At 33.6% G+C, this 13,788-nt stretch overlaps 1 protein-coding gene across 5 annotated transcripts in view; it reads right to left on the minus strand.

Moving 5' to 3' along the window:
- Nucleotides 1–13,788, minus strand: part of gw (trinucleotide repeat containing adaptor protein gawky) — a 139,650-nt gene that overhangs the window by 30,362 nt on the left and 95,500 nt on the right. For all 5 annotated transcript variants that reach the window (XM_081731967.1, XM_081731968.1, XM_081731963.1 and 2 more), the window contains exons 15-18: nucleotides 13,582–13,776; nucleotides 3,204–3,344; nucleotides 2,829–2,927; nucleotides 1,687–1,884 (exon numbers count right to left, since the gene is read on the minus strand). In XM_081731967.1, coding sequence (XP_081588093.1) covers nucleotides 1,687–1,884; nucleotides 2,829–2,927; nucleotides 3,204–3,344; nucleotides 13,582–13,776 — 633 coding nt within the window. The remainder of the gene's footprint in view (nucleotides 1–1,686; nucleotides 1,885–2,828; nucleotides 2,928–3,203; nucleotides 3,345–13,581; nucleotides 13,777–13,788) is intronic.

The following is a 13,788-nucleotide window of genomic DNA, read 5'->3' on the forward strand; positions in this document are numbered from 1 at the left end:
ATGATTTTATCTATTTATTTATTTTTACTATGGATTCTCTCTAGTCACAATAAATTGTTAATATTTCATTCCACCGAATTAATTCGAAAGCACTTATCGCTTACAGAAACTTTGGTAGTATCTCTTAAATGAGATGTTTAAGAAGAATAGAATTTTACTTGGTCGTCAGATTACATATCAATCCTATCTATCAACTATCGACCCCAGTATTGGCTTTATGCTTTGGGTTGACTCCAATTATCAAAATCAGTTATTTCATCATCTAGACATTATTTTACATCGGAAAGAATATAGGTTGCCCACGCACGATAAAAACAATCGACTTTCACTGAACCTCCCGAACGACACATTTAACAGCTGTATGTTAGGATACATTGTTGGCTACAGTGTACTTGGTGACAGTATCCGTTACGCACGATCCGTGGAACGATGAAGCTAAAATAACAGGATGATCTGTGAGGTTTCATTTGTGGACCTGCTACCATTTACTCTGCAGTTGTGAAACTGTACAAAGAAAAAGTTTAATTGTCGGTACAGCTGGTGTGAGTCCCACCATCCAACGAGCCCTGGGGTACGCAGTAGGCCGGAAATTGCGAATACAGGACCCCAGCCCACTCGAACCCACAATACAGGGCGAACTATTAGGGGAACAGTGGCACAGGACAATCTCACAACGCAGAGAAGTTTGTTCATACGTAGGCATAGTTTCTATCACCATCCGGAACAAACACGCATCGAAAGCGCGTCACAAAGTGAATGGAAACCGCCTCACAGCGCCACATCCAGGACGTCCACAAACGCCATAAAAAAATGTATGCAACACACCCCGCAAAGGACAATTGGAAATGGGTCTCAAGATGGAACTAACAGAGTTAGATCACTTTTCTACCGTCAAACAGATCACAAGAGCCGTTCGCAGATTGTGCTGCAGTGTAGGGTTTTTCAACGGATTTTCTGTGGTGGCGAGATATTGCAGTCGGGGAAAGCTGCCACTAGTCGATGTGCCTTCCAACACCAATCAATGCAGTTTACTTAGAGTAAAACGTCATAGCCCTCTGTATGACACATACACACACACTCCCCACCTGTACAGTGACAATAATACAAATTTACGTGTCCACAGGACAAGGCTTCCAACCATATTGCTACCATTCGATTATCCTACGCGTTCTACACAGAGATGGGAATTTGAGTGATCCCATTTCCATCAGTCCCTGTAAAATTTCCAGACGTCTCACCAATGGACTACTGCTGGCTTGAAAAGCAGGCATTTGCTCGACGTTGTACCGGTATCTTGCAAGGTCTTCGGAAACTTACGACGAAAGTGGTGACGAGACATTCCCTTTCCTATTCTACGCAAGTTTATTAAAGTGCTACGTTGTTAAGCAATCATTCGGGGCCCGGGGTTGTCACTGCGCTGCATTCTATACAAGCGAAACAACACAAATTCCATGTCAATGCTTTCCCCTTTTAAAAAATGACAACTTTTCTACATTCTCCTTTAACAAATAGTTTGCAGTAACCTGATAATTATATCTCCCTTATAATGCAGATTGTTTGTATCGACCAAGCCTTCAACTGTCGTCACAAAAGGAAAAATAAATAAATAAATAAATAAATAAATAAATAAATAATCAGTCAAAAAAAAGTATTGGAGTAAATAAAAGACTATTTTCAAATTCTAACCTGCAAGTTAGTGATTTGCTGTTTCGTCTTCGTGATTTGCACAGAAATCTGAAGAACTGCGTTGGAGCTGCCTTTTCCAAGAGGTTGCTGAACTTGCACCATTGTTTGCTGCTGCATCAACTGTTGTAATACTTTTATTTGTTGCAGAAGTTGATTCAACAGTATCAACGTTTGTGGAGCTAGTGGCTGATTTAAAATCTGAAATAAACCAATGAATAAGTTACAAGTATCTTCATACACAATCGTTCATTCTGTTAGAATGAACAAAATACTATACAATTTTTCAATAATAATAATAATAATAATAATAATAATAATAATAATAATAATAATAATAATAATAATAATAATAATAATAATAATAATAATAAAATAAATAAAGAGACGAAACTTGCTTTTTGAAGTTTATTATGGAAAACATTAATAAAAATATGGAACTAATGAATCGTGAATATTGTACCACTTTCAATATTCTACACAATTATGTTTATTCGATAATGAATTGCTAATTAAATGAGCACTTTGACCAAACTTTAAAAGATACAACCGTTCTACACATACAAACGAAAAGTTTCATAATTTCCAAAATGAGAGCTGAGTTGCAGAAACAATATGAATTCGAAGTTATTTAAACAAATACATCATTATTTCTACACAAGGATGACAGAAGATAATATATCATTTTCTGGCCATCTTCTGCTGACCGGTAGCTGGTCACACTGAAATCTATAAGCTGGCAATAGTTGATAATGACTTAATTAAAATTTCTCTATTTAGCAGTACGTATTTCGTTTTTATACAAGTGAAGTGAAAGTTTTTCAAAATATTTTAACTTCCTGTTCGTACAATTGTAGTGGATGTAGATACCATGTTTTCTCCTTTCCGTACAGATTTAGACTACCCATTTCCAAAAGCTAAATATATGACGTCAGAACAGAAAGATCTAAGGAAAGAAAAGGGTGAGGCAAGAGAATGTAATATAGAAGTATTAACAGTAAAGAGTTCTCATGGATCCACAAGTAGTGTTATCTCCAAAACGATCGGTGATCTTGTTTGTTGGCTGTGTTAAATGTGCAAATTTCTAAGTTCCTTGAGCTATGAACAGTTAAGTATTAACATAGACGAAAGGTGTAACAACCCACCTGGTGATTAAGATATCCTGCTTGTACAGCCATTTGTATTTGTTGTACCAACATTCGCAGCTGAGCAGCTGATGGCTGGTTCGGAGGAGCACGAGGAGTCTGAAATTGAAAAATAAAAGTCAAGATGTCTTTTAAAGGTAGAACTAATAACGTATATAACTAACGCTATAACCTGATCCAAATGTGCAATTATATGAGTAACAATCTTAATATACGCACTCCACCTTCAACTGAAGCAAGGCCAAGGTATCTAATTTTCAATATTACCAGGCAACAAAATAATAACATCTTTATACTGTATCTTTCACTCCCAGATCAAATAATCTTACTAAAAGGAAGGATAAAGAGAAAAAGAATTCACTCAAATCCACTTACAGGCTGAAATGGTGTAGGCTGTTGCAATGGTTGTTGCTGAGGCGGTGGCTGTTGCGTCAGAATCTTCTGCACAACTGCTGGATTAATACTGGCATTGTTCAAATTATTAATAAGACTAGGAGCATTGCTTACACCAGGACCCTGTCAAATAGACAAAACAGTATTTACTTTCACCAGAAACAACTATTTTCATCTTCTAAACACTACAGTCTAGAAGTATCCTTATTAGCTGATCACGGATGGAATTACTCATATTCCAATATTATGTAATTTAATAAATTAATGCATCTCCATTTTAAGAGAGACATATAGGAGACTTCAAAAATGTTCGTTAATTGACAAATTAACCCTGAGGGAAAAGAGGGTTCAGCATTTACTTCCAAATAGAGAGCTTCGCAACACTTATCTAGTACATTATGCATAAAATTACCTTGAATTTATCAACCTTTAAATGAACTTAAAAAGAGTGCTAGCACTTTTTCAGTCGTTAGTTTTAAATAGTAGTTCTGAAGTTAAAGACTTGAAAAGCAATCTTACCAATAAACTAAAAAGTATTATCTGAACTAATACAGACTGTTTCAGAAAATCATATTGAAAAGACTTTTTCAGAAAATCATATTGAAATTGGAATTTATGCTGACAGCTGTGTGAAAATAAGATGCATGGGAATTAAGTTAAATATAATAAATTTCTAGAAACACACTGGTTAAGTGAAAATTTCGTTTTATTCTACAGAATACGTGTTAAATGTTGTGCTTCTGCCGCTAATTATATGATTGGTGATGAAAGTAAAGGTGTGAATGATGTTATTAAACGTCTGCCTAAAGGCCATGTACGAATTTAATTTTGATCCCTTAGTTCGAATGAAAAATGTGTCGTATGCTTATTTTTTATATGTATAGTGATTTTTCTTTAAAATCAATTTCGATTTTATCGATGTTATGCTTTGTACCTTCCACGTGCTCTGAAAAACCCGATGTTTGGGGCATACTTGTATCTGACATCCCGAATACGTTCTTTCAGTCTGGTATCAGTTCCCTTCTGTCATATCTACATAAATATCTTCGTATGGACATGATATGATTTAAGACACCTGTGAAATCACAGGGATTACTGAAAAACTTTTACAACCTGTTACGTGTGATGAGATCACATTATAAAAAAAAAAAAAAAAAAAAAAGTTCTAATGTCAATGATATCCTAGAAGGTTATGCTTTCAGTACCTACACTTCAGGGTACTAGAGCGCCTCTAGCGGAAATCTCTGAAAACACATACGTTCGAATGAGCTGTAGGAAGTTTGAACAGCCATTCGAAACGATATGTCGAACTGGGCAAGGTTTATCTCTGCTTAATGTGAATCTTTAACGGTTTTTCAAGAAAGTGGTATAGTTGAATAATTATCGTGATATAAAGTTCAAGAATTTTGTGAATTTGTTAAAAGCTTTCGAAAAATCAACCTATTATATTTGTGAAAGTCCTGATTTCTATACCGAAATATCTATAATTGGTGTGATAATATGAAAAGCGTGTTAATAGAGGTTATTCGAAACAGTACTCCTGGAGGTTTTTGATGGTTGTTCAAAGCATATTTAATTGGGTGAGTGTTAAATCTTTATAATTTAATATTCTCAATATCTATTGTTAAATTTTTTCCTGAAGATCAAATATTGAATTTATAATTGGATTTATAGATATTACGAGGTATATTATTTATCATATTTATTGGATTCATACACGAAAGTTGTAATCTTGTTCAAAAGAAAGCATAGTACAATTCAATTTAGATATATATATTTTTGGATTTTTCAATTTTGCTTAAAAATTGTTGTTATTTCATTCAATATTTTTCTGTATTGCATATATAATTTTTCATGAACTTTGTTATAAAATTTGACAAGCTAGAAAATCAGTTACTTTTACTTATCCAAATTACCTTAGTATATCACATTTTTTTTCTAATTATGGAGATAATTGCAGTTTCTAGTCAGAAATTCACTCTAAATATAGAATAAATCCCGATAATTTTGCATGGAAATTTTTAAATGCTTACCGGCAAAATATATAGCCAATAAACATAGAAATTACGAATCCCGCATACTAATAATTGTCCTGGTTATTACAACCAGCGGCCCAGGACGGAGCACATAGTGGCACGTTACAAACATATCGTTTCGAATCAACTTCAAAAAACGAAGTAAAATACATGTTAAGATTGAGGGTTTTGTTTGGCAAAATCTGACTAAGGTGGGAAAGTTGTTAAGTGAGCTATTAAATATATGGACATTTTTCAGGATCAATCTGTATATATCTATCTAATTAGAATTATGTTAAGTAGGATATTACATTTAGTTCAGTTAGGATTGATTAAATGTCAGTATTTTCAGAGTACGTAAAATTTATAGCCTATAGCAATAAAACTGCCAATGATTGTTAAAGGGTTTCGCTTACCGTAAGGAATAGTAATTATTTTCGATATTTAAATTGCATTAGAATAGCTCTTTTTATTTGCTTGGTAATTAATATGGAATTTAAGAAAGAAAGAAATCAACCACGTTTATTTTTGAATGGATTTGAAAATGGAGATTCAGGAGTTGTTGTACCGCAGACTGAAGGTCAACGCTGGGATTTATCGTATTTAGATTCCGGAAGGGAGTCAAGGTCATTACAAATTTCTGCTGTTGATAAACCCAGCAAAATGGTTGAGTCATTGTCTACAGCAAGTAACACCACTGCGAGTTTAGCAGAGGGTGGAATGTTGCATAACGAGTTCCAACCGCTTATGTCTGTAGATAGTGCTAGTTGTGTCAGTGCAGACACAAACCCGTTTATTGACCTGGGGCAAACAGCTGACATAAAAGAAAAAGAAGAAAATCCTAGTACAAATCCTTTTGTAGATAAAAACTCGATAGAGGTAAAAGAAATAAATGCAAGTAGCGAACCTTTGGTTAATAGTTTTATGCCATTTCAAATACGGGCTGATAAATTAAATGGAAGTGTTTCCAGTAATTTATTTAATGAGAAAATACAGTATATCCCAAGAACAGATGGAACAGACGATATACAGTTATTTCAATTTCTAGTGGCAGTTCTTAGAATAATTAAATTAAAAATATTCCCGGTTGAGTCTGTTTTGATAGCAGCTTTGAGTAAAGCTGAAGGTCGTTTAAATCAGGAGCTAGTATCATTGTATGAAATGACTAATAATTGGTTGCAAATATCAGGATATTTGTTTCGTAGATTAATAACTCCTATAGGTAGGCGAGAACTCATAAATCGTTATGTAAAAGTGATACAAAGACCTAAAGAAAATTTGCTTGAGTATGTTAATAATATTTGTGATGCTTATGAAATATGTTACGGAGCTATAAATGATAGTAGATCTAGTGAATTGTTGGATATTATAATGGAGGGCATGCAACCTCAAATTAAATTTGAAATTTATAGATATAGCTATCCAATGTCATTAGATGATCTTATGGGTAATATAATGGAATACGAAAAACATCAACGTAATTTAGAAATGTATACCACACTGGTGAGGAATTCGGAAAAAAGTGAAAATCCGAGAAATAAGATTAAGTGTTATTTTTGTGGTGGACAACATCGCATTGCAAACTGTGCTTCTAACAAACAGTACCTTTTAAATAAACGGTTAGTTAAGTTGAATATGGATGTGAACTCGGAAAGACGCTCTGCAGCTATTAGTGACCGGTTAAGGGCTCCGACTCAGAATATAGGAACCGGAGTTCAAACTAATGGTTTACCTAGTAGTGTGGGAGATAATAACAAACAGTTTAGATATAATAATGGCAATGATAAAAGACGCTTTGCAGGGAATAGTCTACGGTCACGGTTAAAGACTAAAAGTGAGAGGTCCGAAGTTCCAGAAAGGGAAGAAATAGTTTTAGAAAGAACTTTGTTAGAAGGTGGAAGCAATAATAGTAGTGCGGGATACAACACACATACGAAATATAATGATCGGATGAAGACTCCTATGGAGGGGTTTCGGATTCGATCCCGAGGGGAACATAATAGTGAACATTTGGGAGAAAAGAATATGGTGTTCAATGTGAATCCTGTGAATGTGGGGGAATGTGAAACAGGAATGCGTCAGCAATATTACGGAAACTTTAAAAATAATGGCGGCTCTAGAGGGAACAGCAGGAAGAATAGCAAACCATTATATAGAGAGGATTTGCATTCTTTTAGTAATTATAAACAAATAGAAGATAATAATAAAAACGAACATACTATGGATGGGATTAAAATTAGTGTTGATGGAAATAAAAGTGAAAATAGAAAGACCTACTCATTGGGAACATTGACTGCTGCTTTTGTCGATGCATTTGTCTTAGGTAAAAGTATTAGAGGAGGCTTAGATACTTGTTCTACAGCATCGTTAATTAATAGACAAAGCTTTATTCAATGGAATCGGCAGTTGAACTACCCAGTGAATATAATAAATGAGAAGTTCATTGGTGTAGGTGTTGATAAACAAAAGTTAACACTGGATCAGTGCGTAGTTATACCCATTAAGTTTAAAAATCGTGTTTACAGACTAAAGTTTTTCCTAGTTGAAAATTTAGAACCAGTATTTATACTGGGAATAAATGAGCTAAAATTCTTGAAAGCGAACATTGATTTAGTGAATAATAAATTATTTCTCCCTTTGGAAGGAGTGGACATACAGTTACATTATATACTAAAGATCAACCCCCCTTGTTTAAATCGAGATACTCGTTCGTGTGATCTATTTTACAGTGAACCAGACCATAAGACTTCTAAATTATTTCTGCGCGACTCAGACTTGTTGGAAAGGTCCACAGTTCAGGCTTTTAATACGGATGGATGTAGACATCCGGGAGATCCAGCACAGGGATTTTGCAGTGTTGCCACATCTATTAGTCCATCTTTGGATAGCAGTCCCAACATCCAGTCGGACCAAATGGATAGTCCATTGAGGGTAGATCCTGTTGTATTAGAAGCAAATCCTGAATTACAAGGTGTTCCAGATCTGGATGTCTTGTATTTATGTCCCGAAAATGTTTGTAAAAAATTGTATTAGTCCAAAATTCGGCCATGGAAAATTTTATGGAATATTTGTAACGAAGCTCAACCAGATGTAACGAAGCTCAAGATTGATTGGAATCATGATGGTGCTATGTTTGATGAGTATTATGAATATGGTTATTATTACTGAAATTAATTTCAAATTAGAGAGTTAGATTACCTCCTGAAGATATATATATAGAAACATATTGAGAATGAATTTTTGTAAAACTTTATGAATAGATAGAGACTATTAGTAATAACTAATACTTACTAACTAACTAGAGTAGTTGGGGTTAATAGAATGTTAGATGGTGTGATTGAATTTATGGGGGAAATTTTTTTTCTTTAGTTCAGTTATTTTTTCGTTTGGTATGTAGTGATTAGAGTGAGAGTGATGGTTAGTTAGAATCAGTAGTTGATTAATTAGCTGGTAGAAGTAATAGTAATAGATACCTAGAAAGATTAACCGAATCTATCTATTCATAATTAAATTTAGAATAAGAATACTTTAAAATTATGGTTTAAAATAGAAATAAAAAGTTGTGCCAACTTTTTATAGCCGGGAGGGCGATATTTGTTACGTGTGATGAGATCACATTATAAAAAAAAAAAAAAAAAAAAAAGTTCTAATGTCAATGATATCCTAGAAGGTTATGCTTTCAGTACCTACACTTCAGGGTACTAGAGCGCCTCTAGCGGAAATCTCTGAAAACACATACGTTCGAATGAGCTGTAGGAAGTTTGAACAGCCATTCGAAACGATATGTCGAACTGGGCAAGGTTTATCTCTGCTTAATGTGAATCTTTAACGGTTTTTCAAGAAAGTGGTATAGTTGAATAATTATCGTGATATAAAGTTCAAGAATTTTGTGAATTTGTTAAAAGCTTTCGAAAAATCAACCTATTATATTTGTGAAAGTCCTGATTTCTATACCGAAATATCTATAATTGGTGTGATAATATGAAAAGCGTGTTAATAGAGGTTATTCGAAACAGTACTCCTGGAGGTTTTTGATGGTTGTTCAAAGCATATTTAATTGGGTGAGTGTTAAATCTTTATAATTTAATATTCTCAATATCTATTGTTAAATTTTTTCCTGAAGATCAAATATTGAATTTATAATTGGATTTATAGATATTACGAGGTATATTATTTATCATATTTATTGGATTCATACACGAAAGTTGTAATCTTGTTCAAAAGAAAGCATAGTACAATTCAATTTAGATATATATATTTTTGGATTTTTCAATTTTGCTTAAAAATTGTTGTTATTTCATTCAATATTTTTCTGTATTGCATATATAATTTTTCATGAACTTTGTTATAAAATTTGACAAGCTAGAAAATCAGTTACTTTTACTTATCCAAATTACCTTAGTATATCACATTTTTTTTCTAATTATGGAGATAATTGCAGTTTCTAGTCAGAAATTCACTCTAAATATAGAATAAATCCCGATAATTTTGCATGGAAATTTTTAAATGCTTACCGGCAAAATATATAGCCAATAAACATAGAAATTACGAATCCCGCATACTAATAATTGTCCTGGTTATTACAACCAGCGGCCCAGGACGGAGCACATAGTGGCACGTTACAAACCTTAAATTTTACTCCGTTCTTTAGTGATACTAATGTTGTGTTGAAATTGTGCTTCCATTTATTTTTAAATATGTTTGACAGTGAATGAAATAACGCGTGTCTATCCATTTTATGATTTCTTCATTTATTTTGATATCGTCCGTTTCGAGCGGATGAGATCATTTTTCTGAAATATCAATCTTCTATGGACCACATGACTAAAAATCTCACACCCCTGCGGAATTCAGCGGATTCCTGACAAAACTTTCATGGTCACTTTTTTTTATGTTTTTTGAACCAAATACTTAGGATTGATACACTGTGAAGGAGAGAAACAAAAAAAAAAAAAAAAAAAAAAAAAAAATGAAACTACCAAAAAGAAACGTATTTACTAATTTCGAGGTTTCGGTTAATTTGGAGTTTCGCATCCCTTTCAGCACTGAGACTATAGGAGACTTAAGACGTACAGATTAAGGTGGATTCGAACCACGTGAGCTCTCACCGGAAATCGAACCAGTCTCTCCTCCGCCGAAGGCACGTACGCTAATCATATAGCTACCTGTAGATATGTTAGTGTATATGGCTATTATCTACGTAATTCCCATTCATCCTATTTTTCGATCGAAAGATCCAATATATTTCAGGCAAAAATTTTCTTGTAGGCTTTATATCTGGAGAACTACATACAACGAAACCAAACACAAGCTACCATCATTTAACTCAATATGATGTGCTTCTGTAAAAATACGAAAACTCTATTAGCGGCAATTAAAAAATTTTGTGCCCCCTGATCTAAAAATGAGAAAACTAAATACATGGAGGTGAGTCAGGACCGTGATACGGCAAATTATGTATGCGTTAAAATATTAAATAATACGTTTGATAAAGTGAATACTTTCAAATATCTAGGATCAATATTAACAGACGAAAATCGTATTCACGAAGAAATTAAATGTTGACTAAACGCACGGAATTCGTATTATTATTCAGTTCAAAATCTCTTGTCGCGAATTCTGCCGAGGAGTTTGAAGCTTAAAATATATAAAACGATAATCATGCCTGTTGTTCTATATGGTTGCGAAACATGGTCTCTTACTCTGAGAGAACAGACTGAAAGTGAGAACAAGATCCTGAAACGAATATTCGGACCCAAGAGGAACGGGAATGGGGAATGACGGAAACCATAATTTATACGGTTTGACAAACATTGTTAGGGTCATCAAGTCTAGGAGGCTTCGGTGTGGATGTCATGTAGTTAGGATAGAAGAAAGTAGAAACGTTTTCAAAGTTTTGACTGGAAGACCAATCGGAAAACGACCATTAGTAAGACCTAGGTGCAGATGGGAGGACAATAATAAGGTGGATCTCGCAGAGATAGGAATACAAAGTAGAAACTGGATCCAGTTGGCTAAGGAAAAAGTCAGTGGAGAGCTTTTGTGAACGCGGCACTGAACCTCCGGGCTCCATAAGTCATAGAGTTAGTTTTTCTTATCCAAAAATGCATCAAAAGATCCAATACATTTCAGGCAAAAATTTTCTTATAGGCCTTCTATCTGCAGAACTACATATAGTGTAGCCAAACACAAACTACCATCACTTAACTCAGTATGATGTGCTTATTCCGTAAAAATACGGAAACTCGATTTAGGGGCCGTTCAAAAATTTTGTGGCCCCTGAACCAAAAACAAAGATTGGAAAAGATAGCCATCTTTTGATGCATTTTTTTTGATCATTCCTAAATTTTTTGGTCAAGATCACAATCTTTTGATTTTTTTCTTTAAATCATTCCTAAAATTCTTGTTCTTACCCCTCACAGCTGACAGAGAAAATTTAACGCTTAATTTCTCTTTAACAAATCCGTAACAGAACACAGAAAAGCAAAGCGTATAGCAAGCTACACTTGAACATCTACTGTCACGCCTGTTTATAAAGTCACTTGCCTACATGCCTTGAAGGACAGATAGGTGATTACTGAGATCCTCAAATTCGCAGAGGTATTCAATCACACGATATTTGTTACATAGGATTTACATCTCGTTTATATTTCTGAGTCTTACACGGAAATCTATGTCCCTGTTGTGGAAAGAAGTTGTAGACAGCACTAATCTAATGTCTATATACGTTCCAATACGCTTGAGCTAAAGATAGAAGCGAGATAAAATATGCTAAGGAAAAAGGAAAATAGTTTTCACAAAGAAAAATAGTATCAACCAGTGGAAACTAAAAAATATTTTTGATACGATGAAGTACTACCACGGACGCTATAAAACACGTATCTTAAAAAACAAGTACTGACCTTGTATTCAAAACTGATTATTTATTATATGATTTCGACCCTCTTTCGAGCCTTCGTAAGTAAGTTTATTATTACTATCAACAGGATGTGTGAGGATCTGAAAAGAATACTAAACAATTTAAAGATTCTTCGGATTTAAAAAAAAAAAAAAAAAAAATCGAGACAATTTGTACGGTTATAAAAAAGCAGCAGGAGTGAACTAACTTACGAAGGTCCTACAGAAGATCGAAACGATTTAAGAAGAACAATTTTTTGATACAAGATCAGTGCTTACTACAAATTGTTCTTAAGGTGCATATATATCCACAAAAATTACTCTCGAAAAAACGAACGAGAGGGAGTAAGTTTAAATAACATGACTTTCAAATAACGAGACCTTTTCATTATAAAATTGGGTACACATTGACTCCATCGACTACAGTATCAGAGACAAAATATAAGCATGGTTTAGAACAAAAGTACAGATGTTATAGGATCAGTTAACAGGAATTTCAAGATGTAACTATACTGCGCAAATAGCAGTCGAAGTTAAATTTTCTTACATCGGGTAATAGCATTATTCAATCTGAATACTTATACTATTATTTGTTACGATAATATCTAAAGAATTTATTTATTTATTTTTAATATGAACCCTTCTTTGGCAGCACAAAGTACAGTGATTTAACGAAATAAATTGTCGCATGCTTTTAAATTACTGAGAAAATGACGCATTCACTTAAGTTCTGTCTAATTATTTAAGCTCTCTTTATATAATGCTAATATTCGATGACTATCACTAATATTACTGCCCCCTTCCATTACCAGTATTTTCATTTGACTGTTATTGAGCAAAATTAAGAATTGACATAAAATGCAACCAAAATATACAAATATAAAAAAGAAAATTTATTATTAATCTGACATTTGTATTAGCAACGGATTTTACTTACTTTTATATATCAATGTGCAGTTCTAACTTTTTAAATAGTCACACTACAATTGCTAAGAAAAAACAACTATTCTCACAACTATGAAACTTTTAATTTCATTATGTCTGTAAACTATTTTTTTCGACGTAACGTACTGATTTTACATTCTTTATCACCTCTTAATCATCATTCGATAAGTAATTGTCTAATCTGCAATAAAAATTCTACTAAAATTTGAAAAATAATGGTTGATCAGATCCCCTTCTAAATCTGGTCACCATTTTTACATTGTAGCAAAAACTGAACAGGAGAAAAATTACCACCATTATTTTTCAAACAACTATACTCGTGTACTATTACTAAATTATTACTGACTGATAGAGCGTATAGAATACATATCTCAAGATAAAAATAACACTCACCAGGAACGTAACTCGGTAAGTACTATTTTTATCTTAACTTTATACTGTGTGTATTCAATACGGTTTATTAATTACGTATACCACGTTAAATACAAAAAAATATAACGTACAGCTGGGGGAAAAGGCATCTGCTGAGCAACTGGATTGAAGCGCTGACCGGGGAAGCCAGCACTGGCATGGTTTGTGGGCAGATCGAATGGACTATGATCTTCATGTCTACGCCATGCTTGTCCTGCATTTAACATATCTAGTGCATCTTCTAAATTCATATTACTGTTTCTCAAAGCGTTTTCTACATCATCTTTCTGTTGAATAAA

The sequence above is a fragment of the Thermobia domestica genome, chromosome 11 (assembly GCF_964235325.1).
Source record: "Thermobia domestica chromosome 11, izTheDome1.hap1.1, whole genome shotgun sequence".
In the NCBI taxonomy this organism is placed as follows: Eukaryota; Metazoa; Arthropoda; class Insecta; order Zygentoma; family Lepismatidae; genus Thermobia; species Thermobia domestica.